This window comes from Gossypium arboreum, chromosome 5, assembly GCF_025698485.1.
Source record: "Gossypium arboreum isolate Shixiya-1 chromosome 5, ASM2569848v2, whole genome shotgun sequence".
Taxonomy (NCBI): domain Eukaryota; kingdom Viridiplantae; phylum Streptophyta; class Magnoliopsida; order Malvales; family Malvaceae; genus Gossypium; species Gossypium arboreum.
The window spans coordinates 4780539-4794461 of NC_069074.1; the positions used below are offsets into that span (position 1 = coordinate 4780539).

The 13923-nt window shown below is 34.0% G+C and overlaps 2 protein-coding genes across 2 annotated transcripts; one reads left to right on the plus strand and one right to left on the minus strand.

The window, feature by feature from the left end:
- LOC108470733 (uncharacterized) lies at positions 1 to 2136 on the plus strand. Its single transcript, XM_017772175.2, has 3 exons — positions 1 to 131; positions 296 to 494; positions 1401 to 2136. Exon 3 carries the CDS (start codon positions 1409 to 1411, stop codon positions 1964 to 1966), a length of 558 nt encoding a protein of 185 aa, XP_017627664.1. The 5' UTR covers positions 1 to 131; positions 296 to 494; positions 1401 to 1408; the 3' UTR covers positions 1967 to 2136.
- Positions 2137 to 2719: 583 nt separating this feature from the next.
- On the minus strand, positions 2720 to 9517 carry LOC108473987 (outer envelope protein 80, chloroplastic). Its single transcript, XM_017775828.2, has 16 exons — positions 8595 to 9517; positions 7581 to 7674; positions 7359 to 7441; positions 7155 to 7252; positions 6945 to 7014; positions 6698 to 6791; positions 5556 to 5637; positions 5396 to 5431; positions 4982 to 5135; positions 4759 to 4899; positions 4492 to 4562; positions 4266 to 4344; positions 4079 to 4194; positions 3747 to 3894; positions 3214 to 3283; positions 2720 to 3101 (listed from the first exon to the last, which is right to left on the minus strand). The coding sequence occupies exons 1-16, from the start codon at positions 9168 to 9170 to the stop codon at positions 2947 to 2949; spliced, it is 2067 nt and encodes a 688-aa protein (XP_017631317.1). The 5' UTR covers positions 9171 to 9517; the 3' UTR covers positions 2720 to 2946.
- Between the last annotated feature and the right edge of the window lie 4406 nt (positions 9518 to 13923).

Below are 13923 nucleotides of genomic sequence, written 5' to 3' on the forward strand. Positions count from 1 at the left end.
GAAGACAAGACAACCCATAAAATACGATGAGAGAAATAAGCCCCAAATAACACCAGGCAATCAAAGCCTTGAAACTTAGGCGTCCTTGAGGGGCAGACGGCAGTCAACTTCACTAAAATTAGACTCAGATGGTAAAATAAATGAAAAATTAAATGTAATTTTGAAGAACATGGGAAAATCTTTCAACAAAAATTAATTTGGTCAATAATTTTTAAAATATTCATATTTACATCTATTGTAACCTCTGGTTTTTTTTATTTTATTTTTACATTGACTTGCCCTAAACGTATTGAAGAATCTAGAAGAGAAGAAAAAATTGGGCTGCAAGAAAATTCAACTCAAAAGGCCGGTCATACATACTCCAATAAAAACGACACCGTCAAGGTTCTTAGTACAGGCCCTGCCATCCATCACCGTCAATATCCAACTTTTTCCTCTTCTACATTTCTCAGATCTTTTTTAGGGCTTCACTCTCCTCGCTGCTTTTCTTTATGGTACGTTTTATTCTCTCTGCTTTTCTTATTCATTACTGTTTATCATCTTCTTCTTCTTCTTATTATTATTATTATTATTATTGTTAATTGATCTTCATGCATTCTTCATGAATGTTTAATAATGATCACACTTGTAATCAACTCTAACTAATGGCTGGAGGCTCTTTTGGTTATACTAAAGATTATTTATCTGTCTTTTTCTTTTCCCTTTTTTTAAGATGGACTTGAGCTCGTGCTCTGGCATTTTTCTTTTTTTGTAATCCAATTGATACATGGGTTGTTCAGTTTTGGATGATCTATGTATGTAATTAATTTCTAGGTCTTTGTGGATTTTGGATGCTTATCTTTTAGATCGGTGTCCCCCCCTCCCCCTTTTTCTCTTTGGTTTAAATTGTTTTATTTTTTATGAGTTCAGGTTTTGCTGCTAAATTATGTCTAGAACACAATTTTAGCCTCTTTTGTTTAGATCATGATGAAAGTTCAAGAAAAAGATGCTGAATTGTTTTTAGAATTTCTTGTTTCTTTTAATTATTAGGGTTTAGCTCCTGGAGCTTGATTCTGTCATGTAAATTACTGCATAGTTATATGAACTTTATGATTTTTAATTTGATAATGCTGGCACGAATGTTTGTCTGAAATGAATTTTATGCACGATGTGGATGATATTGTAGGCATCATAAGTAATAGCTATTATTTCTCAAATTTACACTTGATTGGAGATTGAATTTGAAGTTGACCAAGTTAATTTTTTAAAATTGCTGTGAAGAATACAAAATCCTGAATCAACCTGATTTCTGAATGTTAGTTCGTATTTTTTTTCATTTGAGATGAAGTGAAGTCTACCTGAATAATCATGGATGCACACTGTTATGTGGCCTGAGTTGTTGTTCTTTATCTATAAAACAGCTTTCGTGATGGTGAAAGCATATGCGCAAGAGCACATTTACAAACATCCATGGGAGCGAGTAACTTCTGCATCTTGGCGTAAGTTTGCTGACCCTGAAAACAAGCGTACCTTGTCTCATATTCTAGAAGTTGACACATTGAATCGCAAACTCGATCCTCTCTCTGGTAAGCTTTACACTACTCGGGCTCTTACCATCCATGCTCCAGGGCCATGGTTTGTTCGCAAAATCATTGGCCAGGACATCTGCCACTGTGTTGAATCAACAGTGGTTGATGCCCAATCAAAGTCAATGCAGCTTACAACCCGTAATGTCAGTCTTCAGAAGTTTATAGAAGTAGAGGAGAAGATAAGGTATGATCCTCACCCAGATAATCCAACAGGATGGACCATTTGTCGACAGGAGACTAGCATTCGTATTAAGCCATTATCAACTCTGGCATCCATGGCTGAGAAAGTGGAGCAACGATGTGCTGAGAGGTTTATGCAAAATAGTGTGAAGGGCAGAGAGGTTATGGAGAGGATCTGCAAGTATCTCGAAGCTGAATCTAGTGGGATGGCTCTATAATTCTGACTCTGTGCACTTGAAGCTTTAATTGCTTCTCTTATAGAGTAGGAAATAAGTAACACATGAATGCCAAGTTTAACTTTAATTTTGAATGCCCTTTTTAGACTTGGTGCAAATTTTGATGTAGTCCATATCAAATCTCCTACTATAAAAGTTTATGATATTATAAATGCGGCAGTGCATTTTGCTGATAGGATTCAATTACTTTCGAAATCAGAGATGCTCTTTGGATCCCATAATTTTGCACGTTAAACAAAACGCAATATCCTTTGGGCATTTAAATTTGGAGTATTCAAATTGTAAAACAAAGCTACTTATAATCTACTCCATCGGTTAGCACGTCCAAAGCATATGTCACCTGTATTGATTTAAGAGCAATGTTGATGGTAATCAACAGGTTACTAGTGAAACTAGGGGTCAATCTCCCCTAAATATTTGCTAGCTTTACTTGCACAACACAAACTCTTGTCTGCCAATATAGCCTTTTCTTTTCATACTAATATTTTCCATTGATAACTCGAAATCTTGCATCTTTTTTAGCTAATCTCTCATAGAGGGCTCCCATGTGTTTTTATTCCTTTTTTTTCACTTTGGAATCCAACTTCAAAATCAATAAATCTTTTTTCTTCTTAACCCCAATCATTACATTGAACACTGTTATCCCTGATATGCAAACAAACTATATTTGGCGGTCCAGAAGGTGAAACTTTAGGGTCAATGTAACGAGAGTGGGCATAGAATGGACGCATGAAATGCAGCAAAGCCAAAAAATGATGAGATATCGAATCCTGAGCTCCATACACTTATAGATCATGCCATTCATGACCCATGTTCTTTCTCCATAATATATCTATAAATATATTGACAATTATCATCAAAATTGTGAACTTGTGAAAGGCAATTAACATAAAAAAGTACACACTTCGAAGCAGAAAGGTTCACGGCTTTCAATTGAGAAAATCCTGTGTGTCAAACCTCTCTTAGTTCCGATGGCCAACCCCAAAGTGAAACCTCTTTGCCTGCCTATCGTTAAAAGCATATTCGAGTCGCAAAGGCCCTAACGGTGAGTCCACTCTGATGCCAAAACCATATCCATATCCACTTCCAGGCTTATATCTTGCCCCTGCAGGATCACCTGAAAAACCAAAACAAAAAGTTCATAGGAAAGAAAGAATGTTACAAGGGCAGAGATTTCACAAGCAGATTAAATAAAAAATGAAAACGAAGATTAATCAGAACAGACTTACCAGGCACACTGGGGCCTGACCATAGATCATGTCCGTAATCAGCAAAAATAACACCTTCCACGGGCCCCAGCTACACAACAGCAAAAATATAAAATAAGATAATCAACTGAATAGAAGAATTCTCCAAGCATTTTGAACTTTTTCTTGCATCTTTCCCACTCTTCCTTTTTCTTAAACTGTATTATCTTATTCCCATCTATCATCACTGTCAAGTCGGGATTGAAAAGAAAACAAAGAATAATGAAAATGGGTAAAACTGGAAAAAGAAAAAGGAGAGGCAATAGTGCAATTGAAGCAATGGAGCTTCAAAGGCCAGTGGCCTGTGCAGCACCAGTGCAGCTGGAAGCAGTCCAATTGTGCTGCTAGACTTTTGCTGAACAGACACAGAACCTTGCTCCGAAACATGCTCATCACACTGTAATGGCTCTGCCAAACAGAGCCTTAAACACTAGCCTAGGTGCAAGGAAGCCTTACAGCAAGCACAAGATACTCATGAAGCAACAAAAGAAGAGGCAGGATTTTTATGCACCCACCATTGGGAAAGAAACTTCACTAGATCCAACTACATAAGATCGTCCGGAGCCCACAGCACCTTCTTCATAACCTCTCACGCTGTTTGTTCCACCAATAGCAAACGCTTCGTGAGGAGAAAAATTTCCCACCACTTTCCCACCAGACAAACTAGCAATAAAGAACAGAGCAAGTCAGCAAACCATATGGCAACACTCTCCAACTGTTTCCCCTTCAATTTGTTTCTTTGGATAAAAATTTAAGCTCAGGGATGATTACCATCCAAATATAAACCATTACAATTATAACATACCGTTCCATGAATTCATGAAAATGTAAATAATAAGCATAATACCTTAAAAGAAGGCGAGTAGGACCAATTTCAACACCTTTTCTTGCCCGAGCATTCACTCTGTTGAAGAACAGCCACTCAGGCATGACAGGAAGCCCTTGTTCCATGTTAAATGCAAACTGCAAATGTAACAGAAGTTAGGCCCATCCATGTCAGAAGTGATGAAAAGCCACAGGGTGCAGATGCTAACCATGGAGGAACCTTGATCACCAGAACCAGTATAGACACATTCAAATTTAGCCACTAACATATCGTCGTAAGGCTTACCACTACATTAAGATTTCAATTTAGAAAACGGGGATTTAATAGATGATTAGAAGCAAGCAAATAAAATTAAAAGAATACCGATAACAGCAAACTAATGCTGTAAATGAATCTTATAGAAGCTATAAACACAAGGCCACAGACATACAAACCTTGCAGTAAGTGGGCTGCCATAGAAGTCCTTGATAATTGGATTTCCTTTTTCATCACGAGCACCAGCATGCTGCATGTTTATATATTATAAATAAATCATATAACTGAAACATAACCCATAATCCCCCAAAATATCAAATTCACGTTCAGAATTAAAGGTACTTGTAGGGTGCTAATTTCACAAACTTCTCTTTGAAGGAAAAAGAGAACAAACACCTAGCTGACCAAAAAAGAAAGAACCTATGGAGTGAAATAACATTCCATACCTGAAAAATAAGACCTGCTGTCCCACTCCATTTTGGCCTCAGTGGTCGACTAAACTCTATACCAGCTGTTACACGGCCAATGCTCGGACTGCTATTGTCATGTTGGTTACCATGCACAAGTGTCCCTGGGGTTCTTGAATTCTGTAATAAAAAAAAAAAAAAAAAAAGAGCTCAACGTAGAAATCAACCTTCCAATTATTTAAAAAGTAAAAGCAAAACCCACCTGGATAATTATTGTTCTAGATGTCCTCTTATCATCTCCTTCAATCCATGGGTCTGTATAGTTAATGCGGAATATAGAGTCGATTTGGCCCCTCTCTAAGGAAATGTTAAGCTTTTGGTTTCTTCCAAACAAATTTCTATGAGAATATGCAAAGCTGCACATAGGACATAACAAATGAGACAAGATAAACAGCATAAAACATTGCATCAGATACATATAGAAGACTCAAATTCCTCTCCCTTTAGTCTCAAGAACAATAGGACAGGAATCAAGCAATGCTAAAGGCTCAAAGCGACATAAACAGGTCAGTGATATGAAACATAACATTTGTATGCACAAATCAAATGGAACCGCAAAAGGAGTAAGATGAATGGCACATAAGGAATCAGCCAGGAACTAAATATGCTATGTTACCTTCCAATAAGTCCTGATAAAGGGCCACTTGTAATCCTGCAAAATTACAGATCACTTGCATAAATATAATTTAGGATATACCACAGATAAATAAGTATGGACTTCAGTAACTAAATTAGGTAGAACATGTAGAATTGCAATTTAAACTAACATGACTTACCCGCTTGATATTCCACCACCAGCAGAAAAACCACCACTTGGACGTTCAACAACATTCATTACCAAATCAACTTTACCAGCATCTAAAATGTTTACAATCAAACGATAATAGACAAATAAATGCATAGAAAAACTCTGAAATTTTATTTACTTGCAAACTATTATCGAAAAGATAAAAGAAAAAAAGCACGTCATGTGATGCCTTTAAAATCAATTAGCATCAAATCCTGTAAAGGAAAAAAACAAATGTATTCCGTTGGTTTCAAGTTTTCAACAAAAACTTTATACTACCCTAGCAACTAAAATAAGTCTTTATGGCAACTGAAAAGTAGAAAAAAGAAAATTTTACTGTCGGACCATCAAAAATTTTGACTTAATCTAGTTGACACTTTTGCTCTTTTTCGGGGGACTATTTATCCCTTGTTTTCAGTTCCTTTATACTATTATTTTTATTTTATTTTATTGCTTTTCATAATCTATCACACACACAAAAAAAAAAAAGCAAGAACTAAAAGCACCTATAGTACAAAGCCTTTGTCTTCCTAATTTAATACTCAACTTTATTGCAGCAATCCTCAACCAACCAAAGCCAATATTCAACAGAACATGTGTTCTTAGAAGCATTGGAAATTTCTTTGGACCATACACTCAAAAAAGATACAAGAAACCTTTGTAAAAAGAAAGCGAGTATGGGAGTATTTCAGACAAATAAAAATGGTAGCCATATTCTAAAAGCTTAAAGGAAATTCCATGTCAATCTGTTCTCATATCTATTTTGAAGTCACTAAGAAAGATTTCCATCAATTACAATGGGAATAAACAAAGCAAATAACATTTAATTTGCTAATACTGCTGTTTACTATAACCTGCTTACAGTTACGCTAATCCATAATAAGAATCCAGAAAACCAGTGCACATTCCTGTTATAACATAATATTTACAACCATTACAATACTAATCCAGAATAAAATTCAGTAGACATTCTTGCTATTGCATTATTTTCAACCTGAAAATTCTGCATTAATCAAGTAAATGCATAAAACAATAAACCAAAAACTGACTAGGAGAATGCACATGAAATACATTTTCAGGAACACAACATACAATTTTGTGCAAGCTTCTTTAAAAGATATACCCACTCACCTCCAGCTGGTTGAGGAATGATACTGACATCTGCCATAAGACCCATAGTTGACACTGTATCCACATCTCTTTTCCCTTGAAGCATACTATACACCTATAAGAGGATCATTCAAAGGAAGCAACACAAGATAGTCAGGACAGTGGTGCTCACCACAAGCACTCTTCTTTGATAAGAATAGACTAGCTTCATGATTAATCATCAATTGAAAGTCAATGCATGTAACAAAAGCTGGACCTAGAGTCACACCTGTCCCTTCTTGGTAGTGAGTTGCCTAAGTATTGTTTCAGGCTTTGTCTTCCCTTTAGTTGGTTCACCACTGAAACAATTACAAGCTTTTGCAGTCATATATCCCAATACTAATAAATCCAAGAGTCTAATATACATGTTTGAGAGTCTGCCTATTTAAGTAAACACACACCCAAGTGTGGATAAAGCAAACTGAAGGAAGCTTCTTACGTCTTTCGATCAAGGAAGCGTATAGATATATTGTTGACCTCAGCTTCTGCAACTTGTAACCTTATAATACCTCCAGAAAAAATATCTACTCCAGAAACCTATAAGGGCAAAGGACAGTTTAAACAACATGGTTTGTCTTCAAAGATTAACAAATAGAACATTTGCACGTACAAATTAAAGAACCCAGAAAGGCAAGGTACTAACCAAGCCAAAAAGACCACGTTCCATATACCATCCATTGATGGAATTAATTACTTCATCCAAACGCTTGAGATTTACCACTTTTCCTGCACAGCTTGACACCGAAAGTGAAAATAATGAAGGCCTCCTATGACCATAATTAACAAGCAGTTCATCAAGCTAATCATCTAAGAGCAAGTCCATCCATACTTAAGAATGCAAAAAAAAAAAAAAAAAAAAACTTACCATGTCCATCACGAAAAGCATCCTCAAGAAACTTTGATGGAAGAACATTGGCTCCTTCACAGACCAATCCGTGGAACTCCTGATTTGGTTCTACCTTATGCCACAAGAAGCCAATGTCAACCAAATCACTAATCAGTATTGTGTTTCTCCATGTGCCTAAGTTATAGGCATATAATGCCCAAGACAGGAGCAAAATGTTCAACCAAAAGTGAAAAAAAAAACTATGAAACATGAAAGGGCAGCCAAAACTAGCATTTATACTTTTGCTCGCAACATATGATTATGAGACTATCTCATTCTATTAAGTTTTCCCAGAGACACTCCATAAAGTAAGCATGTGCTCTACTTTACTGGAAACAGATGACAACAAAGACAGAACAAAGGGGGCACAGAACAGACAATTTACCTCCAATTCCCCAAAATTCTAACATAGAAGAATATACTAGTGCCAAAGAGATCACTGACCTAAGCCCCCAACTCCATCCCGACCATATAAAGACATATGTATGTGCATGTCTGGTGAACTAGTGGCCACTGTCCTGCAGTAGCAGCAGTCTCCAAGACTGCACTATGCTGCTACGACCCTGAGAATTTGAATCAGACTTGTAACAGCCAGAAGAAACATAGTAACAGTCTGTCATAGTCATAGTGGCCTGGGAACCTAACAGATGTTTTCCATTTCCAATCACAAGCCTTTTCTCCCCCTGTTTTTACTTTCTACTTCTGTTTTTGCCAAAACCATCCTTTACATTTCGACACCCTCCCTTTCATTGGTTTTCCCCTCTTTGCCTCACCAATAACGGTCTTGTTCCAAGGCTTTAAGACAAATTTCAGCTTCCAAGGCCAGTTTCTAGATTCAAATGGAATGCTATCCATTGCAATGACCTAAAACCTAGCAGCTCAACTCCATATCAATTCTCTATTTACAATCCTATGATTGTTCAAAACAAGTAGGAAAAAAATAGAAACGACACCAAAATGTAAGTAAAATGAATTTGGCTTGAGACAACATACTTGAAACACCAATCTGATACCATCCCGCGTGTCAACGGCCACAGGCATACAGGAAGAGAAGTAACCGCTATCGATGATCCGGTGGACATCTTCCTGAACCTCCCGCACAGTCAAGGCAGAGTTGGCTCGGCAAGCTTTCAACGCGGTAAGGGCTTCCATTTCAAGGTCTTTCCGCTCCAACTCCTCTCCATCTTTGTTCCTGACAAGAACCTCGCTTATCAAAACCCTCTCCTCGTCGTAACGACCAGTGGTAGTGGACTGTCCCTTCTGAGGCACCTCCGAGCCGGACTGAGTGGAGTCGGGAGAGTAGGGTTGAGACAGGGCCAAGGAAGCGGAACATAGCAGAGGCGCATTAACAAGGTTGTAGGTCTGGGCGGTTAGAGAGAGAGACGAACAGCATAGTAGGGGAGAGTGAGTGGATGTGGTAGGAGGGAGGGAGCGATTCCTGAGGGAGTGAAGAAGTTGGAAAAGGGAGTGACGAGCTCTGGAGAGGGGAGAGGCTAGGGTTTGGGAGGGAGGAGAGAGAGGGATTTTGAAAGAAGAGGAGGTGAAACAAACGCCATCATTGCGATGCATTGCGGATGGGGATATGAAGAAATGAGTTCCTCAATACTCAAATACTATCTATGAGAAAGAATACTGCACAGCGTGCAACAATTTTGGGGGTTGAGAAATTTGAGGTGTTATTGTTTTAGTTATAGAAGGGAGGAAAGGAACGACATTAACATTAGTTGCCTAGTACTAGTATAACACAAACTCTCATTGTGGTTGGGCTAGGGTTTTTATGAAGCAATCAATCTAAACAGGTTTCGAGTAAAATTAGGATGAACAGCTCATAGGCCCTCCCATTTCTGAGTCCCTCAGCTCCCAAATTTTTTCCTCTCTTTCCCTGTCGAGTATTGGGTTTGTAATTCTATTGTGTTTATATCATATTTAAATAGTATAAAACTCCTTAAACTATTAATAAATTTTTGTTTTGATTATTTAATTTTAAAGTTCAAAAATTTTAAGTGTAAGTTTAGAACTATTCAAAAATTTTATTTAAATTGTTATTAAGTTATTTTTTTAAAATCCATTTAACGAGTTTTGAGTGACGAATCGACAATTAGTATAGTCAATCAAAATCTATGGACAAGTAGAAAAACACTAACTTAAATCCAAGTTGATATGATGATTTGTGTCAGATATCAAAGAAAAAAGTTGTTTTGATTTGGTTCACCGATTCATATTGTTAAAAGGTGTTTTATTTTAAAAGAAAATTTGATTATGAAAGAGAAAACAAAAGGGAGTTTTTAATTGGTGTACACAATGCAAATAGAAAATATCATGTTGTAAAGATTTTAATAGTTAAATGACTTAAATAAAAATTTTAAATAATTTAATTACTATTTTATATTTTTTTAAATTCAAAAATTAGAATATAAACATATTAATGATTTAATGATTCAAGACTCACCACTTTACAGTTATAAATTATAAATTTTAAATAATTTAAAATTTTAAATAAAAATTTTCGAATAATTTTAATATTTTCAGTTACCAGTGTTTGACCATCCGCTGGCTAACATGAAGTTCTAACAATTGGGTGTAAGGCGAAGCCCAACGGTTGACGACCAAAGTCATCCAACTTGAAAATGGCCGATGATCACTGACCAACAAAACCTTGATATAGTAGAGATCTGACTAGATTTTTTTCCTTTTTAAAGTAGGTGATAAGAAGGAATAATATAAGAAAGGAAAAAGGAAGAGTAGCGCAGCTTAGAAAGATAAAGGGGTCAGTAAACTTTGGGTTTGCCCTAAAAGATGACATATCCCATTCTGGAGCAATTCAAATAATGTGGCCATGCTCGGGATTATGTATTTTTAACATTATAGATTAAGATTTGAACCCTAATATTTAATATCGGCATAAGATTTTCTTTACAACTCACTCCGTTAGATTGTTGGTGGTTTAAGAAGAAAGAAACTTATCAAATTGGAACCATCTAATTTCTCTTTTTCTTTTTGAGGAAGCCCCTACTGGACCATGGGAAAAATTTTAAAAATAATATATATCTATGTTTATATATATGAAATTTCCGTCGATTTAAGAATATAAATCTGATTTTCATTATAAAATTTCGAAACCATCTGAATTTATATATATATATATATATAAATAATATATATCTATGTTTGTATCTATAGAGATGCTCATCTCTCCATATAAAAATGTTTTCAAGTTTTACCAATACGCGCGACACTTCTATTATATGCTTCCAAATAAAAAGTTCTTAAGGATTTAATTTTAAAATTTTAATAAAATGTTAGATATTTGGTAAATCCATATAAATATTGGTAATGTCTTAAATATTTCGGTAAATTCAAAATGTTAATTGTTTTGGTAAAATTTTAGATATTTTAGTAAATTCATATAAAAATGGTAAATCAATAGAAATTTTGATAAAGTCTTAGATATTTTGGTAAATCCAAAAAATATTGGCAAATTTAAATCATTAAAAATATCGGTAAAGTCATAAAAATTTTGGTAATTGTTAAGAATTCAGATAGGAATTTTGGTGAAGTCTCATAAATATTTGTAAATCTATAGAAATTTTGACAATTTGTTAGATATATTGGTAAATCCATAGAAATATTAGTAAATCGTCAAATATTTTGGTAATTCCTTAAAATTTTGGTAAATGGTAAATCATTAGATATTTTGGTAAAGTTAGAGAAATTTTGATAATTGTTAAGACTTTGTATAAAGTTTAGAAAATTTGGAAATACCTATAAGATCTTAGAAATTTTGATAAAGTAACATAATATGTAAAAATTTGGTAGATTTTAGATATTTTGATAAAACATTACAAAATTTGGTAAACCGTAGATGTTTTGGTAAACCTTATAAATTTTGGTAATTTATTTGGTATATCAGCAAATCATTAGAATTTTTGTAAACTATTGGATATATAGGTAAATTGTTAGATATTTTGGTAAATCCTTAGATATTTTGATAAAGTGATAGAAACTTTGGTAATTGTTAATACTTGGTATGGTGTTTAGAAAATTTGGAAATATTGGTAAAGTCTCATAAATATTGGTAAGTAGAAATTTTGGTAGATCGTTAGATATATTGGTAAGTTCTTAAAATATTGGTAAACCGTTAGATATTTTGGTAAAGTTGAGGAACTTTTGGTAATTGTTAAGACTTTGTACATGGTTTTGAAAATTTGAAAATATTGGTAAAATCTTAGAAATTTTGGTAAAGTCTTATAAATATTGGTAAAACAATAGAAATTTTGGTAAATCCTTAGAAATCCTGATAAATTGTTAGTTATATTGGTGAAATGATAGAAATTTTGGTAACTCATTAGATATTTAAATAAATCTTTAGAAATTTCGTAAATCGTTAAATATTTCATGGAATCCTTACAAATTTTGTTAAAGTCATATAAATTTTGGTAATTGTTAAGACTTGATATATGGTTTAGAAAAATTGAAAATATTGGTAAAATATTAAGAAATTTGGTAAAGTCTCCTGAATATTGATAAAATGATAGAAATTTTAATAAATCGTTAGATATTTTGTTAAATCCTTAGAAATGTTGGTAAAACAATAGAAATTTTGATAAATCGTTAGATATATTGATAAATAGTTAGATGTATTGGTAAATCCTTAAATATTTTGATAAGACCATTGAACTTTTGGTAATTGTTAAGATTTGATTTAGTGTTTAGAAACTTTTGAAATATTGGTAAAATCATAATAAAAAAATGGTAAACTCATAAATGCTGGTAAAACAATAGAAATTTTGGTAGCTTGTTAAATAATTTGATACGAGGTTTAGAAAGAATGGATATATTGATAAATCTTACAAATATGGGCAAATCAATATTTTGTTAAATCATTATACAATTTATTAACTTATAGTATAAAATTTTGAAATGCATTCATTCATCTTAACAGCTTCTTAGCTATTTGGACGGCATTATGAATGTTGTATAAATAAAATATAAGTCTTTACTTCTTTGAATTTGACCACACTTTACTAACTTTACATAAATAAATATATATATATATATATATATATTAAATTATATCATGTAATCCATATCTAAAAATAAAAAATTGAAATAAAACTAATATAAAAAATAGTAATAGTTAACATCCGTAATTAGACAGTCGGTTTACTGGCAAAAGTGCACCATCCATATATACCTATAATCATCCCTTACATTTGTAAATAACAATTCAAGTACTACCAAACCTAACATTTTCATTCTCATATTGTACATCAGAGGGTGGATACTCTCTATTTGGTCTATCTTAATCGATTTCAACTTTTGAAAAGTTACAAAACAATCAATAACGTTATAAAAAAGTGACAAAATAGTCACTAATTAACAATTTCCGTTAAGGTGTTAACGGGATGCTGACATGGCAAGTTAACCAACTAATGTGGCAATTGGTGAAGCGGCTGATGGGTCTTGGTTTGGGGCATGTTTAGGGAAAAAAGTTGAAGGGTTATGGGTTTAGGGGTAAAAAACTAGAAACAGATTAGGATTAGGAGGATTTGGGAAAATTTCAATTGTGATTTGGGTTGGTTTAAGGTTGAAACTAATTCAGGAAATTGATCAAGAAGGGTTTAGGGTTAAAATTCAATTCAATAGTCGATTAACAGGGTATAAAGGTTTAGGGTGTGATTGGTTTTTTTTATTTGGGGATAATAATTTTGGTGTAATTTACCCCGAAAAAAAAATGAAGAATTGTGTCATTGGCTTTTTGTTTCTACAATCTAAATTTCCAACGAGCATATATAGCAAAAAAGGTTATAATATTTGTATGAATTGTTTTGGAGAAAATATTTTCTTATATTCTGTTTTTTTTTTTAACGCCTCTATCTCTTTATTATCAACAGTCAACCACATTGGTTTTTGGGAACAAACTGGGAAGGGAAGAGCTTTGCATAACTATTATTTTTTTATATAGGTTGATTTCTTGGCCAATATTCTTAGTGTTATTCGTCCAAAGCAGATAATTGGGTGATTAACTTCGCTTCTAAATTGCCATAGTAGAAAAAAAGTCCTGGTATAGTTCTTTGAAAGGAGAATATTGTTGCCAGTTGAGTGAATGAGAGCGTGAAAGGAAATGAGTGATGAGCTTGAGGTTGAATATGAGATGCAATGAATGGAGGGTCATTGGGTCTACATACCGGGCATTTTCATTTTCTTCTCCTTATTCTTCTTCTCCTATTCTTCTTATTATTTTTCTCTTTCTTTAACCCTAAAATGGTGTTGGTAGGACTGTTAAAGTGAGAGTAATAGGCTAGCTAGACGGTTTTTTGAC